Source organism: Loxodonta africana, chromosome 13 (genome assembly GCF_030014295.1).
Source record: "Loxodonta africana isolate mLoxAfr1 chromosome 13, mLoxAfr1.hap2, whole genome shotgun sequence".
Taxonomy (NCBI): domain Eukaryota; kingdom Metazoa; phylum Chordata; class Mammalia; order Proboscidea; family Elephantidae; genus Loxodonta; species Loxodonta africana.
This window is the reverse complement of record NC_087354.1, coordinates 57,253,039-57,273,318: the sequence shown is the minus strand read 5'-3', so window position 1 is coordinate 57,273,318 and position 20,280 is coordinate 57,253,039. Positions and strand designations below refer to the sequence as shown.

Below are 20,280 nucleotides of genomic sequence, written 5' to 3'. Positions count from 1 at the left end.
CCAACTCGTGCTGAATAGCTTTCTAACATATGCTATAAAAAATTAAAACATTTTATATTTGAGTCTAAAATACAATTGATACCCAAATGCATCAGATTATCAAATTTTCTTTGGTCCAAGATTAGGAAGTCATTTCCAATAAAAGTTTTACTGGCACCCATAAAGAAACTTCCAGGATTGACTAAAAGTACCCTAGAAAAGGTCCTTCTTCGTTGTCAAAATGCACCCAAACTTTCGCTCTGGTTGATTCAGCAAGTCAAATTTTTAAGTTTCCCTGAAATTTGAATATATCAGTATTTACATTAAGTCAATACTTTTTTATCTGTAAAAAGAAAACTTATGGTTTAAGTTAGATGAAGTTGAGTAAAATATTTTCAAGTAGATTTTGAGGAAGGTCACTTCTACAAATAAGCTACACGTGGGTCTGTCATTAACTATCCTGACAGGCAGCACACAGTATATTTTAAAAAGGCAAAAACAGTGTGTGTCTGTGTATTTGGGGAGAGAGGGAAGATGGGAGAAAGGATGGAAAGGAGAAAGCAAACGTGACAAAATGTTACTAACCAATTATTCTATCAGGAATTCACTATACTATTTTTACAATTCTTTGATAGGCTTGAAATTTTTTTCAAAATAAATTTAAAAAATTGAATTACAATTTTTCCAACATGTCTTGAGAACACTTTAAAAATTTTAAAGGAAAAAAAAAAAAATCTACTTATATGGAGGCCCTAGGTGGTATAACTGCTAATGCACTTGGCTGCTAAACGGAAGGTTGGAGGTTCGAGTCCACCCAGAGGTGCCTCTCAAGAAAGGCCTGGCAATTTATGTCCAAAAAATCAGCCACTGAAAACTCTAAGGGGCACAGTTCTACTCTGAAATGCATACGGTCAACATGAGTTGGAATCAACTCAATGGCAACCAGCAACAATTATATGATACATATTAAATCATTTGTAACAGGAATTTTAGAGCCAAATACCAAAAGGACACTGTTTTCACATCTAAAGGCAGTTATTATGAGAAATTAGAAAAAGAACAACAGAAAAATCAGAAACTGGTCAGTCAATCCATTTCTTTATATACACTGCACCAAGAAGACCATCATTTCTTTTAGTTAACTTTATCCAAGAGTTTTAGTGAGAAGCTCTTTAACTTATATTCACATTTAAAAGTTTTTCCTATTTGAGTTTTTATTAAAATATAATCAAATGGATTAGAGTACTCTAATAACTGATTATTTCCAGTTAGCTTTCTACATGCAAAGTTAAAACCAAGTTACTGAATCATTAAAAATATCTAATATTTATAATTCCTAATAAAGCACATAATAGAAGACAAACACACACACAAAGATCTGAAAGAATGGTATGGCACTACAATACAACTGCCTCCTTATTCCTATTGAGTATCGGAAAATATATGTCAACAAAACATAACCTTGGACCCACACATCTGTGATCAACTGGTTTTTGACATGGGTGCTATGCCCATTCGATGGGGTAAAAAGAGTTGTTTCAATAAATGGTGCTAGAAAAACTAGATTGCCAGATGCCGAAAACTGAAACAGGATCCATGCCTCACACCATACACAAAAACAAACTCAAAATAGCTTAAGGAACTAAATGTGCAAACTAAAACTGTAAAATTCTTAAAAGAAAAAGCAAACACAATTCTGTCAGGCCTAGCTTTTAACAACGGATTATACATCATAATAACAAAAGTACAAATAGCAAAAGATAAATGAGACCTCATAAAAATTAAAAACTTTGGTTAATCAAAAGACTTTACCAAAAAGTGAAAAGACAGGCTAACAATTAGAAGAGTATCTTTGAAAACCATGTACATGGCAGCACTATTCCCAATAGCCAAAAGGTAGAAACAACCTAAATGCCCATCGACAGATGAACGGATTAACAAAATGTGGCACATACATAAAATGGAATACTACTAAGCCAGTAGCGGAAATGAAGTCTTGATATATGCTACAGTAGGGATGGAGCTTGAAGACACTATGCTGAAGGAAATAAGTAAATCACAAAAAGATAAACATTGTATGACCTCACTCATTAAGACAAGAAAAGGCAAATGTAAAGAGAACAAAGTTTATTAGTGGTTAACAGGGAAGGAAGGGAGGAAATAACAGTGATGAAATATTGCGTTGATTAAGGGTAAGGTTGCACAGCAAATTATTGTAACTGCTGGCAGTAAGTTGTATACCTGTAGAAAGTTGAACCGGCAAAAGCTGTGTGGTAGATATATCTACAATAACAACACAAAAGGTAGCTGCTGAGGCTGCTTATGTACAGCCAAATGCTTCACAGGATCTGGTTTCTTGGTTTGGAGGCTCAGGGTCATGGTTTCATGGGACATCCCAGATAACCGGCCTAATAACATGTTAGGGCTTCTGCTGCACCTCCTAGTTTGATGTGCAGTGCCTGGGATCTTAAAAACTTGCAAGCAGCAATCCAAGGCACGGCAATTCGTCTCTATTTTCCTTGAACAACAAAGGAAGAGAGTCAGGAATAAGAGGAGGATATAGAATGTGTGGCTAATTGCCTCCATGAACAACTGCCAACTGCCCCCTTTTCCATGAGACCAGAAGTCATCCATTCAGTGGATGATGCCTGGCTACCATTACTGAACATTTTAATCAAAGATTCCATAGAAGAATCTTGATCAAAAGGGGAAAAATACAGAACAGAATTTCAAATTCTCAGGGACTCCAGACATCCTGGAGCCATGAAGGTTGAAGAACCCCTGAATTTACTGCCCTGAGATAAACTTTAAACCTGAAACCCAAAATATCCCTAGAACTCTTCTTAAAACCCAACAACACTTGAGCTTAACTACTGAAAAAAGGTGCCTTGGGCAATATGCTCTTTTAAGAACTATCTATATGGAATCAAGCTGACAACAGCAACTCAAAAGATAAGAACCTCAGGGGGCAGTAAACTCGCTACTGGGAGAGGAACAACTCAGAAAAGGAGGGTGAGAATGGTTATGCAACTCTACTAAGTGGTACATGCAGAAACTGTTAACTGCTATATGTTTTGCTGTGTGTATTTTCAACAACAACAAAAAACCTTTGTATTACTGTTATATCTTTTAAAAGGCTGAGATGTACTTCACAGAAAAGTAAACTGAAAGACTAAGCCATACGCAGATTTTGTCCAGCAAAAGGTTGAGAACCTTTATAATGTTCAAGATTTACTACAACATTTTTTCTTCATAGAAGACCGAATTGAAAAAAAAAAAAAAGGAAAGAGCAAATGATTTATGTATATTTAATGCATTTTCTTAAGCTGCTTCTACTTCTGGAGATCAGTCCTAAGGACTACAACACTACTATTTCTCCAAAGTAGAAAAGACAGGCACAGGTACTCAGCATGTCACAGTCCACATGCTACAGCTTTAAATCAAACGTAAATATCCTGTCTTAGTGAAGAGCTGTCACAGGTAAATTTTTCTAATGCTGTACGTGACAAACTCAGAAAAACAAAATAGCAAATAAGCATAATTTTAAAACTCTGATAATAAGCACTTTCCTGTATTTTTAAGGTCGATCTAATTTGAGGCAAAATCATACATAAATTCAAGAATATGTGAACCCAATACCACACAGCATGTTTTCTCCTTTTTCAAAACGGGCAACTGAGAGCTTAACATAACTAAAACAAAAAACTAAGGCCATGATAAACCTGTAAGTTGTTCTTCCTCTGCCTGCCTCCTCACATACCTCTGTTAATGACTTTGTTTTGACCAAATGCTAATGACTTTGTTCTTTGTTTTAAACTGATGCAAATAATTTTTTGTTCTGGCAGGACTACCTGTGGCATACAACCCCCCCAGGAAAGTTGGAGCCCAGGTACTAGATAGGTATGTCTTTAGCCTAATAAAGAAATGTCTGGCAGGGGACTACAAAGACACTTGTAACCCTTGTAAAATTCTATATAAGCTCTAATGTAAAACTGCTCTTTGGGACTCCATAGAGACAGCCGGTGTTGCTGCTGGGTCCCCGGCGATGTATGCATCTCCTGAATAAACTTTCTCACTCTTTCTGACTTGGAGTATGTTTCGTTGGCTCGACTGCTCCAGCACACGGACCCTGATCAGGTAACATATACTATTCTGAAATATAGTCTTTGTAATTCATATCTTAACTTTAACAACTGCTTTTGGTTTTAAAGATTATTGCTTATATAAAAGTTTAATATTTGTTACAGACTAGTAGCATATGTTGGAGTAGCTCAATTATACAGGAAGGAATAAAATATTATATCTAATTTTATAAGTTATGGTTTAAGAAAACCACTGCAACTAGGTTTGACGTGCCAGAAACTCAATTAGTAATGAGATATAGCTAAACCATGACTCAAGTTCAGTAACTGCTTATATTATAAATTTAATATTTTATTATATAAACTCATTGAAAATACAAATTAGGCATTCCAATGAGAAGGATAAAATGTTTCTACTTGAATTCAAAAGCAATTACTGATGGATGGATGGCCTAACGGAAACCCTGGTGGCACAGTGGTTAAAAGCTGCTGCTGCTAACCAAAAGGCTGAATCCACCAGGCACTCTTTGGAAACCCTATGGGCCAGTTCTACTTTGTCCTATAGCATTGCTATGAGTCGGAATCGACTCAATGGCAACGGGTTTGGCTTTTGGTAGATGACCTAACAATCAACAAAGAATTACGATGACATTTTTCTACCTATGGAGAGTCTGAGAACTAAAGTCAACAGAGTATCACACTTACCTTTAAAACAGACCCACCCGCCCAACAACAGCAGCAGAGTCTTAGTTTTCCTACAAGGGTAATATAATACCTTGACAGACAGCATTTTGAAGTGCACAGGCCTAAAACTTAATGGTAGCATGCTGCCCACAAGACATTAATCTGAGCAGTAACTCTGAACCAGACAGTTGTGCCACTGCAACAGAGGAGGCAATTCCTTGGTTTTCACGTCTGGAGAGCAGTACTCACATGGAACGAGCAGGGACGAGAGATGGTAAACAGGCTGCAACGGGCAATGCAGACCTCAAAACATGCCAACAGTTGAGTGTCCTGCTGTAGTATTCTAATGATGTAAATCTCCTAGTCCTGAAAGCTGACCCTGAAACGACTGTTAAGAATTCCATAGGCTGTGGGTATGGGGCGGTTCTACTCCGTCCCATAGGGTCACTATGAATCGGAATCGACTTGATGGCAGTGGGTTTGGTTTTGGGGGGTTTTATTTGTGGGTTACCTTGAGGATCCTGTGTTGAGTTCATATACTCTCAAATCGTGAACGTTCTAAACTAAGAAAAACAGAAGAGACTGTTCCTACCAAATGAAATGTCTCAAAAATGTTCTTCACAGTTAGAGGAATGGTGACTGGTTCAGAGTTAACTATGGAGATGATAAGTTTCTGACCCAGCCTTACTCAAGGATCTGGCTAACCTGAGACTATGTCCATCAAGTTAACGGATAACACTAAATACATGAGCAGAATAAAAAAAAAAAACTATTTTTTTTAGTTTTTTTTAGAATGTACCTTAGTAAACCACATAAACAGTCCCTCAGAAGGGGTAGTAGAAGGTTCAGCAAATGAAGTAGAACAAAGGGACTGTCTAACTTAAGGAATTTACTCTGTTAAGAACTCAATGAGAGGTCTCCTGCTTAACACAGACCTGTGCCTGTATAAAGAAGACTTCATAATGTTTATGTTTCATATTTAAGACTGCCTTTTTCTTGGAAACCAGGCCCCTTATTTATTAGCTCACTTCTAGGGCCCTGCATAACTTTAAATGGGAACCTCCAAGCGGGGAAGTTCACTGGCTGGCTGTACATGACATGACAACTAACATATGTGGCATTCTGGTGGGGCAGGAGGTGCTGTTTCCTCACTAAGGAAACCCAAGGCAGCACCCAGTTACAAGATGGTATTAAGTAAGAACAAATTTGTTTACAAATAGTGTAAAAAACAGACTAAAAGACAAGAAACCTATTAGTCAAATGTTTCAACCTTCACTACTTCTCCCAGTTCAGCTGAGTCAGTGAATAGGACTATGGCTAAAAATCTACTCTGTGAAATTTAACATAAGAATGGTACAACCTCATCTCTACCACACTTGAGTAGTGAAATATCCGCAGAATAAAATGAAATTAAGCCAAATAATACAATAGAGCAGGACAAAGATTAATTAAGCCAAGTAAAAATGAAAAAAAAGATTAGGAAACAGTAACAGATCACAAGCCGAATAAATCAGCTATGAAGTGCTATTTAAAAAGAACAAGATAATAGCAAGTATTATTAAGACCTATAGGCAGAAACAGTCTCGAAGACAAAAGAAATTACGATGTTAAAAAAAAAAAAAAAAAACACCTTATTTCTCAAGGGCTCTGAGCCCTCTGAAATACAAAAAGTGTGTGTGTGTGTGTGTGTGTTGGGGAGGAACAAGGGTGGGAGTATGAGATTCTTTCAGGAAAATAAATAATGTGTTCATACACTTTCCTGACCTTTAAGTACTATACAAACCACACAATACTACTACTAACAGAGTCCTTAGGGGCCTGTTCTAACACTTCATTCTGCATATAAGAAAACAGAAGCAAAATGGTTTACCTAAACCTATGGAGGCGGGACAGACAAGAATACAGCTTCCCGGTTCCCAGTCCAGGGCTCTTCCTGTTACACCAGGGCAATCACCCTAAATGATGTCTAAAAATTATAGAGTAGTACTTTTTCTTAACTCGTACCTTAAGAATGAAGGAAATGGATTCCAACAACATAAAACTTCTACCAAGAAGCAGGAAACATTCCAACTTCTTATTAGAAATGTCTTAGAAAGAGAAGACCAGAATATTACAGGATATAAACCAAAAAAAACCCCAAACCCACTGCCCTCAAGTTGATTCTGACTCATAGCAACCCCACAGGACAGAGGAGAACTGCCCCATAGAGTTTTCAAGGCTGTAAATCTACAGAAGCAGACTGCCACATCCTTCTCCTGCAGGAGCAGCTAGTGCGTTCAAACCACTGACCTTTTGGTTAACAGCTGAGTGCTTTAACCACTGCGCCACCAGGGCTCCTGTTACAGAATATAGTACCTAATAAAGTAACCATCAAATGCACCAAATCTTGAGTCAAAAGATCTGGATTCCAGATTCTGTCCCACCTCTAGCTGTGTCATACTGGGTTGGTCACAAAATTTCTGAATCCAAGTTTCCTCATCTGTAGAATGGAGGTAATAACACCTACCTCCTAAGGGTAATACTGAAAGAATCAAGGAGACCAAACACACAACGCTCCTGGTAAAAGAGAAAATGTTAAGTCAAATATAAAACTCAGTTCAGCTAGCCTAAGGACAAAACGATGTGAAGAAAAAAGCTGCCAATGTTATGCTTAGGCAGGTACCCAATACGAGAAAAAGTTGGGCCAAAGGAATGAAAATCCTTTCTCTTTCCCACTTTGGCACCTGCCTGCACCACCATCACCCCCCCACCCCCAGAAAAAGGCTTTTAAGGGCTGGAGTTGAGAGTTTAACAGGAAGTAAAGGAACAGGATATTAGATGCCTGAAGGAAAGGGGGAGGGATTGAAATATGGAAGAAAAATGCGGATAGAAGGTGGATGACAAGTTCTATTTATAGTTTTAGGCGTTACATGTCGTATCTTTGCGAATGAAGTGTACAGAATACATCCTGCATCATTCTCATGACAAACTCAAGGACAAAACCCCAAGTAACTTGTCCATCAGAACTCTATCACCTCTTCGATAAATGAGCAGCACAGTGGTTGTAGAAGTATCACAAACCAATAAAAAATTAAGTGTCCCAAGAACCAATGACCCCAGCCTAATCATCAGAAAACCATCTGACAAATTCCAATAGAGGGGCATCCTATAATGTATCCGATTGGTATTCCTCAAAACTATCAAGGTCATCAAACACAAGGAAAGTCTGAGAAACTGTCAGAGGAGAGGAGACTAAGGAGACATGACAACCAAATGTCACGTGGTATCCTGGCTGGATTCTGGAACAGAAAAAGAACATTAGATAAAACCTAAAACAATGAGAATAAAATATGGACTCCAGCTCATAACAATGTACCTATGCTGGTTGACTAATTGTGACAATTGTGCCATACTAATGGAACACTACACCCTTAAAAAAACAATAGTCAAGTGTTGAAAATGCACAACAACAGGAAGGTTTTAGTTTGAGATCATTCAATCACTTGGCCAGGAGAAATTTTGTAAGCAGGCTTTTTCAGAGCCAAAAATATTTATGCAGTGATTCTCAAACTTTAGTATGTATAGGAGGGGTTGTTCAAACAAAAATTGTTGGGTCCTACCTCAAGAGTTTCTGATGCAGTAGCCCTGGGTGGGGCCCTTGAACTTATGTTTCTAACAAGGTCCTATGTGATGCTGATGCCGCCAGTCTGTGGTCCACACTTTGACAACCCCTAATGGATGGAAACCCTGGTGGTGTAGTGATTAACAGTTCAGCTGCTAACCAAAAAGTCAGCAGTTCAAATCCACCAGCTGCTCCTTGGAAACTCTATGGGGCAGTTCTACTTTGTCCTATAGGGCTGTTATGAGTCAGAATCAACTTGACAGAAACGGATTTTTTTTGTTTTTATACTAATGGATAGTACACAAAGAAAAGCAAATGAAGTTCTGAGTTTTACAGTACTTACTAATGAATAGGGAGAAAGAATCAAATTGTGTGATAAAATAATTCAACTATTCAAGCAGGAAAAAAGGTTTCAGGAAAGGGAGAGCCATACAATCTGCTGACAGTACAAGTCATACAAAAGCCGCACAGATTATCATAAAGGACAAGTCTCCAAAAACACTGCACTATGACGTGCAGTCCTAGACATAAACCTGCATCTTAATGGCACCATGAAACTGAGTCCACGTTAAAACACGGAAAGAAAAACAAAAGCAGCTTTTGAAATTGTAAAGTGATATTCACTGCTGGCTTAAAAAAAAGGCAAGAAAATAGATAAAATACAGTACTACTTAGGATTTTAAAATATGTAAAACAAATCAAAGAATAAACTAACAAGAATGGTAAAAGGAAAGCTTGTCAGCCTTAAAAAATAGAAATGAAGCATCAGAAGAAGGAAAAGTTGCTGTATATCTCAGAAAATGATAGGCTACCGATCAAAGTCTATATGGCAAAATTATACCCAGAGTTTGGGATCCGTTCCACTTCTCTTTCAAATAATAGAGACCCTGGGTAGCGCAAACAGTTAAGTGCTGAACTACTAACAGAAAAGCTGGAGGTTTAAACCCACCCAGAGGCACCTCGGAAGACAGGCCTGGTGATCTGTTTCCAGAAGGTCACAGCCTTGAAAACCCTATGAAGCACAATTCTATGGAGCACAGTTCTAATCTGCAACACATGGGATCACCATGAGTTGAAACTAACTTGACAGCAACTGATTTTTTTGTTTTTCTATTAATAAACTGTATTTCTCTGATCTACTTAAGTTATACTATAAACAGACTCACTCCACCCTGTAATGGGGAAGGGATTATCTTACCCCAACTTTTTCAAGGACAGTAGCTCTCATAGCTAAAGGCGAGACCTCAGCAGGGTGGGGGACTGAGGTTTCCTGCCTACATTTCTTCTCAGGCTACGCTTCCTTCCCGTTTGTGAAAATAAAGGCTAGAAATTGGCAGGCTTTCCTTCCTTTCCACCTGCTGCTCCTGACCAGGACTTTTCTGCTCTTTAACTCACTACAAAACAGAGGCATGATCATAATTTTCCCCTTTTGATTCTAAAAAAGAAAAAAAAACCAAACCTGTTGCCGTCGAGTCATTGTCGACTCACAGCGACGCTGTAGGACAGAGTAGAACTGCCCCATAGGGTTTCCAAGGACCGGCTGGTGGATCTGAACTGCCAACCTCCTGATTAGCAGCCAAGTTCTTAAGCACTGTGCCACCAGGACTCCTTTCGACTCTAAGACTTCCCTACTTTGAACGAATATTTAATTATTTTTATTTAAAAAATTAAGTGTTGCTTTTGATTTCAGAAATAAATACCACTCGTTTCTCCCATAAAATTATTTCACCTACTGAATGTGCCCAGTACAAGGATATCTCCATTAGTTGTTATCAGCTGCGGATGAGTCAATTCACACTCACGGCAATCCCATCGGTGCAGAGCAGGACTGCTCCACAGGGTTTTCAAGGCTGTGACCTTTTAGAAGCAGACAGCCAGCCTGTCTCCACTGATTTCAAAATAAAAGCTGCGTCATCTATTTTGCCATTCACGTTATGCTTATGAATCCTCCCTAACTCATCGCTTTCTCCAATAAGTTCAATCTGCCCTGAAAATTCCTTTTTGTTTCAAGTGTTAAGGTGCGACAATAGACGAACTACCTGAAGGTGCTCCAACCCAAGCCAGACCAAGAACACCATCGTCGAAATCGCGGTCTGTGAAGACGTAGGCCAAACAGTAGTCATCATGATTCTGCTCAGAATTCAATTCCAGAAACTTCTCCACACCAATATTTGGGAATCGGAAAGGATTTGTAGAGTCCTTCTCATCAATAGTTGAATTGATCTAAAATCCAAAACAGTAATTAAGACAGTTAATATCTAGAGAGCCTTAGAGTAGGTCTCTGCTTGCCTCCTTCTGCCTTCAATGAACAATATGGCCATGGTCCAAGGGAAATCAGGCCTGAATGAAAGCCTCTAGGGTTGTTCCCACTGCCCCCACCCCTGAGCTGATAACAGAAGGCAAAAGAAAAAAGGAGAGGTGGAAGGATTAAAATTGAAGATATTAAGTTTCTGGGCAAGTGTTCACCAGATTCCTGAATACTGAATACTTGTGAAGAAAGAACAAGTTCAGCTTTCAAAACCTCTAATAAAGTAGAGTTTCTGAAACTTAATCACCCAAGCAAGTCCCTCTAATATTAATCTCCTATATATGGTGACAAGATAGATACAAAACCACGTATTTTAGCTAATTACTAGAACATAAAATAGATATCAAATCCAAGATTGTCAGTTTAGCAGACAAGTCATTGTCCTGGCTCTCTTTGCCTTTATCCAGTGACATGAGTCAAGGCCAGCTAACCTCAAGTTCAATGTTTTTCCCCCTGCATGTGGGCGAGAACTTTATTTTCTTTCTACTGCCAATTCATTTCTCTTACTATTTCAAGATAAGGTCCTCCAGAACGTTTCCTTTATTATACTCCTGGTGCACTTTTCTTCTTTATAATCTGAAGAGTAATCTCTTCTGATACCATACTTCTACTAGACAAAAGTTTTCATTTATTAGCCATTGCCTCCTTTCAGAGGCCCCTGGCTATGCTTTGGAGCCCTAGAACAATTTTGCTTTCCCCGGGTAAGCCTGGAAATTACAAACAAGATTGCTGATAGAGGGTAAAGGAATAATGCATCAAAGTCAGTGCTATCACTAGAAGGCTAACATCAGTCTACTGAAAATGTTGGTAGAAGTGGACGGTATAACGATTGACACATGAGAACTACAGGTCTTTTTAGAATCCATACCCACCAGTAAAACCAAGGAGCTCAGAAGCCGGATGGTGAAAACAACACTGAAGGTCAGGGCAACTGCCTGAGGACAGATCTCAGAACACGTGGTTTATCCATTAACGTTAACCACAAACAATCAGATATGGTCATCTAACATGAATAATCCAAAAGCAAACACCATCTCTATTACACATGGCCCATGCTTAGGTGGCTTTCTCCGACTAAATATAGAAATGGAATGCCCTGATATTTCTGTAATATTGGCTACAAATGGAAAATGGCATCCAAATTTTAGTTAAAAACAGGACAATTAATATTTAAATATTTGCTGACACCATATAAATTTTTAATTATTTAATGGGTCATGAAAATTTTTCCACAGATAAAGTATCACCTCAGGTAGAAGCCTGGAAACAATGATTATCCATCTATATGCATGCATCTCTTCACAATGCAAATCATTTTACTAACGTTTCGTTAAAATTTGTCAAAGTGTTCTCTACTTTTCACTGCTTGGCAATTTATTGCTCTGCCTACTAAATAGCCATACTTACACCACTTATCACTTTTAGCTGCTCATCTAAGAGTTTCCATTGTTCTCAGAACACATGAAAGCAACTGATTGTGAACAGTTCTTATACTGTATACCTACAAACCATATTTCTCCTTTACACAATCCAATTTAAGATTCAATTATTCTACTTCTAAAGTAAGGACCACCTACACCTCTATTATTAAATACGGTATACATATGTACTAAAAAACTCTTGTACAGACATTTTTTAATCTAGTCAACTATATTTTAAGGAAAATAGGAGAGCATAAATATAAAGAAACCCTATGGCAGATACTCTTGTAAAAGGATAATTATTTTTAAACTCAGGCAGAATATCTGGCTTATATATTCAGATTCATAAAAGCTATACATACTGAAAAAACTCATTTAAACTAATGCATGAAGATGAAATAAAAAGCAAGTATTTTTCTTTTTATAAACATGGTCCTTACTGCTTTTTCTTTTTCAATATTCTTAACTATCAAAGTTCCTTACTCTTATTCGTTTCACCATGAATCTGATGTTGCGGATTCCAGAGAAGTCTGTACTCTGGTAAATTGTATCAATCGCTTTAACATGACTGGATATCTATTGATTGAAAGAGAGAAGAACATTTTAGAGACAATGCTGAAATGCAAATAAGATTGTAAATTTCCATCTCCTAAATCAAGAATTAACTATTCATGTTTCACCATATTCAAATTTTAAAATGTCCACATCATATACTGAATGGAAGGATGAAAAGTATTAGTAAACTGGGAGTGAGGAGAGAAATTTTGTGCCTTTTCCAGCCTCTTCTCTGAACAAACACACATTCTTGCTTCAATCATATAAAGCTGCTTCCTCATCTATCCACCTGATCATTGACAAAGGACCAAAGCCCATTAAATGGGTAAAAGGCAGTCATTTTAATAAATGCTGTTGGGAATACTGGATGTCTATCTGTAAAAAAAAAGGAAAGAAATAGGATCCATACCTCACACCATATACAAAAACATTCAAAATGGATCAAAGACCTAAATATAAAATCATCAATAAAGATCATCAAAGAAAAAACAGGGACAATACTAGGGGCCCTAATACATGGCATAAATAGAATACAAGCCATAATTAACAAGGCACAAACACCAGAAGATAACAGGGAGCTCTTAAAAATTAAACACTATGCTCATCAAAAGACTTCACCAAAAGAATAAAAAGAGAACTTACTGACTGGGAAAAAATCTTTGGCTACAACACATCTGCCAAGGGTCTAATCTCTAAAATCTGCAGAATATTTTAACACCTCAATAACAAAAAGGCAAATAATCCAATTAAAAAATGGGCAAAGGATATAACAGACACTTTACCAAAGATGACATTCAGACAGCTAACAGACACATGAAAAAATGCTCATGATCAATTGGACTGGACCAAAAGCAAAGAAGTTTCCGGGATAAAATGAATGCTTCAAAGGTCAGCGGAGCAAGGGCGGGGGTCTGGGGAACTTGGTTTGCGGGGACTTCTAAGTCAATTGGCAAAATAATTCTATTATGAAATCATTCTGCATCCCACTTTGAAATGTGGCCTCTGGGGTCTTAAATGCTAACAAGCAGCCATCTAAGATGCAGCAATTGGTCTCAACCCACCTGGAGCAAAGGAAAATGAAGAACACCAAGGCCACACGACAACTAAGAGCCCAAGAGACAGAAAGGGCTACATGAACCAGAGACCTACATCATCCTGAGACCAGAAGAACTAGTTGGTGCCCGGCCACAATCGATGACTGCCCTGACAGGGAGCACAGCAGAGGACCCCTGAGGGAGCAGGAGATCAGTGGGATACAGACCCCAAATTCTCATAAAAAGACCAAACTTAACGGTCTGACTGAGACTGGAGGAATCCCGGCGGCCATGCTCCCCAGACCTTCAGTTGACACAGGACAGGAACCATCCCCGAAGACAACTCATCAGAAATGAAAGGGACTGGTCAGCGGGTGGGAGAGAGACGCTGATGAAGAGTGAGCTAATTATATCAGGTGGACACTTGAGATTGTGTTGGCAACTATTGTCTGGAGGGGGGATGGGAGGTTAGAGAGAGAGGGAAGCCGGCAAAATTGTCAAGAAAGGAGAGACTGAAAGGGCTGACTCAAGAGGGGGAGAGCAAGTGGGAGTAGGGAGTGAGATGTATGTAAACTTATATGTGACAGACTGATTGGATTTGTAAACGTTCACTTGAAGCTTAATAAAAGTTATTAAAAAAAAAAAATGCTCATGATCATTAGCCATTAAGAGAAACTCAAATCAAAGCTACCATGAAATACCATCTTACCCCAACATTACTGGCACAAATTAAAAAAAAACAAACAGAAAATAACAAATGTTGAAGAAACTGCGGGGAGACTGGACTGCTGGCGGGAACGTAAAAATGGTACAACCACTATGGAAAATGAAATGGCACCTCCCTAAAAGGTTAGAAATAGAAATACCACAGGATCTAACAATCCCACTCATAGGAATATATCCTACAGAAATAAGAACTGTCACATGAATAGACATATGCACACCCACGTTCACTGCAGCATTACTCACAAAAGCAAAAAGATAGAAACAACCTAAGTGCCCATCAACAGATGAATGGATAAACAAATTACAGTATACACACACACGACAGAATACTACACAACAATAAAGAACGATGATGAATCCTCAAAACATGGATGAATCTGGAGGGCATTAGGCTAAGTAAAATAAGTCAATCAAAAAAGGACAAATACTGTATGAAACCAGTATTATAAAAACCTACTAAAAAGCTTACATGCAGGAAAAAACCCAAATCTTTCATGGTTATGAGGGAGGGGAGCAATGTGGAGGGGAAATCACTAACTAGATAGTTAAGGAGTGTTAACTTTGGTGAAGAGAAAGACAACACACAATATAAGGGAACTCAACACAATATGACCAAGGCAAAACCATAGAAGCTTCCTGTACATATCCAAACACACTGAAGGACCAAGTTACTGAGGCTGAGGGCTGAGGACCATGGTCTTGGGGGACATCTAGGTCAACTGGCATAACACAGTTCATAAAGAAAATGGTCCACATCCTTACTTTTGTGAGTAGCAGCTGGGGTCTTAAAAGCTTGCGAACGGCAATCTACATCTATTAGTTCCAACATATTAGGGCCAAAGGAGAATAAAGAAAACCAAAGACACAAGGAAAACATTAGCCCAAAGGACTAACGGACCACATGAACCACAGCCTCCACCGGCCTGAGCCCAGAAGAACTAGACAATGCCTAACTACCACCACCAACTGCTCTGACAGGGATCATAACAGAGGATCCCGGAGAGAGCAGGAGAAAAATGTATAACAAAATTCAAATTCACAAAAAAAAGATCAGACTTACTGGTCTGACAGAGACTAGAGAAACCCCCGAACACCCTGCTAACTCAAAACTGAAACCACTCTCGAAGTCATCTCTTAGCCAAAGATTAGACAGGCCTATAAAACGAACAATAACACACATGAGGAACATGTTTTTTAGTTCAGTCAAGTACACGAGACCAAATGGGCAACACCTGCCCAAAAGCAGAGACGAGAAGGCAGAAAGAGACAGGAAAACTGAACAAATGGACACAGGGAACCTGGGTGGAAAGGCAGAAAGGGCTGACACATTGCGGGGATGGCAACCAATGTCACAAAACAATTTATATATAAATTTTTGAATGAAAAATGAATTTGCACTGTTAACTTGCACATAAAACACAATCAAAAAAAAAAAAAAAAAAAACTGTTTCCTCAATCACGGGACTATAGCTGTGAACACAACAGAGAAGATCCCTACAAGCTTGTTGCTGTTGTGTGTTGTCCACTCCATTCCAACCCAAAGTAACCCTATTAGGACAGAGTAGAACTGCCCCATAGGACTTACTAGGCTGTAATCTTTACAGGGGCAGATTGTCAGGTCTTTTCTCCCATTGAGCCCCTGGTGGGTTCAAACCACCAACCTTTCAGGTAGCAGCAGAGTGCTTAACCATTGCATAACCAGGGCTCCTTATTAATTTGTTGGAGCTGAGATTAAAAGAAAAACAGTCTGAGCCCCAAAAGAGACATGCACTAACTTTAATTTTTAGGGGAAATTACATAGTTAATATGAGAACTCCTAAAATAATAGCAAAATTATAAATACCTGGGCAATCACAGCTTCTCGTGTTCCATAATATTTAAAGAACAGATGATCAGTCTGAATAAAAAGTTGGCAAGTATTTCTTTCAGCTGAAGTTGTACGTTTTTTTCTCAGGAGTTCTGGACCATTAGCAGCATGTTCTGTTTGAGACATCTATAAGGCAAAAGAGTGATTTCTGGTAATTAGGATACTTCATTATTGTAATTTTCTATAGTTAAGAATACCCACTGTCATTGAGTTGATTCCAACTCATAGCAACCCTACAGAACAAGGTAGAACTGCCCACAGGGTTTCCAAGGCTGTAAATCTTTACAGAAGCAGACTGCCACACCTTTCTCCCATGGAATGGCTGGTGGATTTGGACTGCTGACCTTTAGGTTAGCGGCCTAGGGCTTAACCACTGCACCACCAGGGTTCCTTATAGTTAAGAATAAGTATTATTTAAAAAATCTGTTATTTTTCTTTATTTCATAATACCAAAGGTATTTCCCTATGTCATTAAAAATTCTTCATGAACATCACTTTCAGTCTTATAATATTCTACTGCATAGGTCATTTATTATTTAAGCAATTCCTTTACTTTTAAGCATTTTCACGACATACCTTTCAGTATAATAAAAGGATCATCATAAGGAAGAGATGCACAGGTCAGGCCTGGGAAGGTTCCCAATGCGGAGCTACCGGTTCTCAGAGAGGGCCCGGCACCCTCCCTTCTCCACAACCAGGAAGCTCTCTGAGCGCCTTAGTCCTCACAGTTTTTATTGGCCAGTCCTGCAGGATAGGCTAAATCATACCTCCTCAGGCTAGCTGATCTCACTTGCCAGCACAAAACCCTCAGATTTGGCCTGGAAGTCCCAGTTCAAGTTACTCCAATTACTCCAAGCGTTATTTCTCTGGAGCCAGGGACAAAAAGCCACCTTACTTTAGAGTAAAACTAGGTCCCTTACCTCACATCTTGTAATCAAGGTGATGCTGGCCTAAAAAAAATGTATTAAGACTTAAGTACTTTGGGTAAGACTGGTATTATCTCTTAAATATTTGATATAATTAAACAGTTGAAGCTGTATCTGAGCTTGGAGTTTTCCTTGATATCTGTATTGTTGTTGAATTCACTGGCTCAAGGTGTTCAAAATATTCACGTAAACTATTAATACCCCCTCTTTCATTACTAATATTGCTAATTTGTGCATTTTCTCTTTAGTTCTTCATCAGTTAGATAGAAGTTATCGATTACATTATCTTTTCAATTGATTTTCTCTACTGTTCGTTTTCCATTTCACTGATACCAGTTCTCACCTGTTGCTTTATTCCTTCTACATACTTAGGGTTTAATTTGTACTTCCTTGTCTAGCTTTTTAAAGTGGATGCTTGCATTATTGATTTCCAGATCTTTCTTTTTCTAATATGATCACATACAGCTTTCAATTTTCCTCTAAGCACTGCTTTAGCTAAATCTCACAAATTTTATTATGTTGTGTTTTTGTTATTATTACATTCAAAACTATTTCTAATTGTATTATTTAAATTTAAAATATTTGGGGGTTTCCCAGATGTGCTGTTACTGATTTCTAATTCCCTTGGGAATCTAGGAACTTAAACTGTATAATTTCAATCCTTTTAAATTTACTGAGACTTACTTTATGAACGAGCATATGTTAGCAAACGTTCTATGTGTATTTGAAAAGAATGTGTTATTGTGAAGTGGCATGATCTATAATTATCAATAAGGTTAAGTTGGTTGACAGTGATACTGATTTTCTATCAGCTCTGACAGTTACTCAGAAATGAGAGTGCTCTCCAACTATAACTTGTAGATTTTTCCATTTCCTCCTTTCAGTTCTGTCAGTTTTCTTTCACATATCCATAACTCTATTAACTGCAGTATTAACTACCAGCTAGGATTATTATTTCTTTTTGATGAAGTGATAATTTTATCATTATGAAATGTCCCTTTTCATCTGATAATATTCCATGAACTGAAATATACCCGTATTATCATCACACCAACATTCTTATGATTAGTATGTTTATGGTATGTTATGCCATCTTTTACTTTTAACCTTTAAATTTCATTTCTTTTAGAAAAAATTGGTCTTGCTTTTTTAATCACTCTATCTAAGCTTTTTAATTAAGATGTTTAATCTATTTACATTTAATATAACCACTGATATGGCGAGATTTAAACTTAATATATCCTAGTTTTTAATCTTCTATCTGTCCCACCTGTTTTTTGTTCCTTTTTTTTTTCTTTTCCTGCCTTCTTTGAGTTAACTAAGTATTTTTAATTATATTTTATTTCCTTTATTGACCTGTTTACCATACCTCTTTTAGCTTTTTCAGATATTGCTCAAAGGCAGGAGACATTCCTGGAAAGTTTTTTTAAAGTGCATTGATAGTAAATATTTAGACTTGTGGGTCACATGATCTCTGTTGCAATTACTCAATTCTGTCATTGTAGCATGAAATTAGCCAAAGACAACACATAAATGAGCAGGCATGGTTGTGCTCCAATAAAGCTTTACAAAACAGGCAGCTGACCCACAGGCCAAAGTTTTCTGACCCCTGCTTTAGGTTTTACAATATGCATCTTTTATGTATTGCAGGCTTCCTGCCCAAATTATATCACTTAATGCATAAGAAACTTACAGCACTATACCTCCTTCTTCCTCTTGTCCTTTGTTCTAGTGCGATACTTCTGCTTCTTTGTATTTTAGGAATCCCACTGTACCCAGTTATTAATTTTGATTTAAGCAATAATATTGTAAAGAAATTTTAAAATGAAAAAGATTTTTTATATTTAGCTACATATTTACTATTTTAGGTTCTCCACTCCTTTGTATAGATTTGAATTTCCTTCTGTTACCCTTTTTCTTCTACCTAAAGAACTTTCTGTAACATTTCTTGCAATTTAGATTGCCTAAAGACAAATTCTCTCAGCTTTTGTTTGCCTACAAAAGGGCTTTAATTTGCTCTCATTTTTGAAAATTATTTCACAAAATGTAGAATCCTAGGCTGACACATTTTCTTAAAATACTTTAAAGATGTCTCCTGGAGCCCTGGTGGAGCAGTGTTTAAGAGCTTGACTGCTAACCAAAAGGCTGGCAGTTCAAATCCACCAGCTGCTCCTTGGAAACCCTATGGGGCAGCTCAATACTCTCCTACAGGGTCACTATGAGTTAGAATCAACTCAGTGGAAGCGGGAATATGTCTTCTAATTTGTACTGTGTGATAAGAGCCAGCAGTTATTCTCATCTTTGTTTCTCTGCATGTAAATTATCTTCTTTTCTTTGTTTTTTTTTTTTTTTATGATTTTCCCTTTATCATTGGTTTCCAATAATTTGATTATAATATGCCTTGGTATACTTTGTCTTTATCCTGCTTGGGTTTCATTGAGCTTCTCAGACCACGGATTGAAATATTTCCTCATATCTGAAAAACTGGGGTGGGGGTATTATTTTTTCAAATATCTTTCTGTAACTCCTTCCCCCTGGACTCCAATTATTCTCTCTCTGGGCTTCAATCTGGATAATTTCTATTATTTTATTGTCCTTTCTTCATGTTTATTCATATTGTCTTCTGCAGTGACTAATTTGTTCTTAAGCCCATCCAGTGAGTTTTTTAATTCAGATAATATATTTTTCAGCTCTAGAAGTTCCATTTGGTTATCATTTCTATTATCTCCTCTGTATTCATGTTTTTCTTTCATTCTTTGAACAGATTAATTGTAGTCATTTTAAAGTTCTTGTCTGTTAATGTCTGTAGTTTAGGTTTCGTTTCTGCCAGCTGGATTTTCTACTGATTATGGATCACTTTTTCAGCTTCTTATCATCCAGTAATGTTTTTTGAATGTTGGACATTGTGAATGTTATATTGTTGAGTATCTAGATTTTGTGTCCCCGGTGGCATAGTAGTTAAAGAACTACGGCTGCTAACCAAAAGGTCAGCAGTTCGAATATGCCACGTGTTCCCTGGAAACCCTATGAGGCAGCTCTACTCTGTCCTATAGGGTCACTATCAGTCAGAATCAACTTGACGGCAACAGGTTTGGGT

The 20,280-nt window shown here is 37.7% G+C and overlaps 1 protein-coding gene across 2 annotated transcripts in view; it reads right to left on the bottom strand.

Annotated features, from left to right (window-relative positions):
- The window catches only part of ADAM10 (ADAM metallopeptidase domain 10), a 165,509-nt gene that overhangs the window by 35,661 nt on the left and 109,568 nt on the right, over positions 1 to 20,280 (bottom strand). For both annotated transcript variants that reach the window (XM_064267488.1, XM_064267489.1), the window contains exons 6-8: positions 16,234 to 16,383; positions 12,559 to 12,651; positions 10,386 to 10,569 (exon numbers count right to left, since the gene is read on the bottom strand). In XM_064267488.1, the coding sequence (XP_064123558.1) occupies positions 10,386 to 10,569; positions 12,559 to 12,651; positions 16,234 to 16,383 (427 nt within the window). The remainder of the gene's footprint in view (positions 1 to 10,385; positions 10,570 to 12,558; positions 12,652 to 16,233; positions 16,384 to 20,280) is intronic.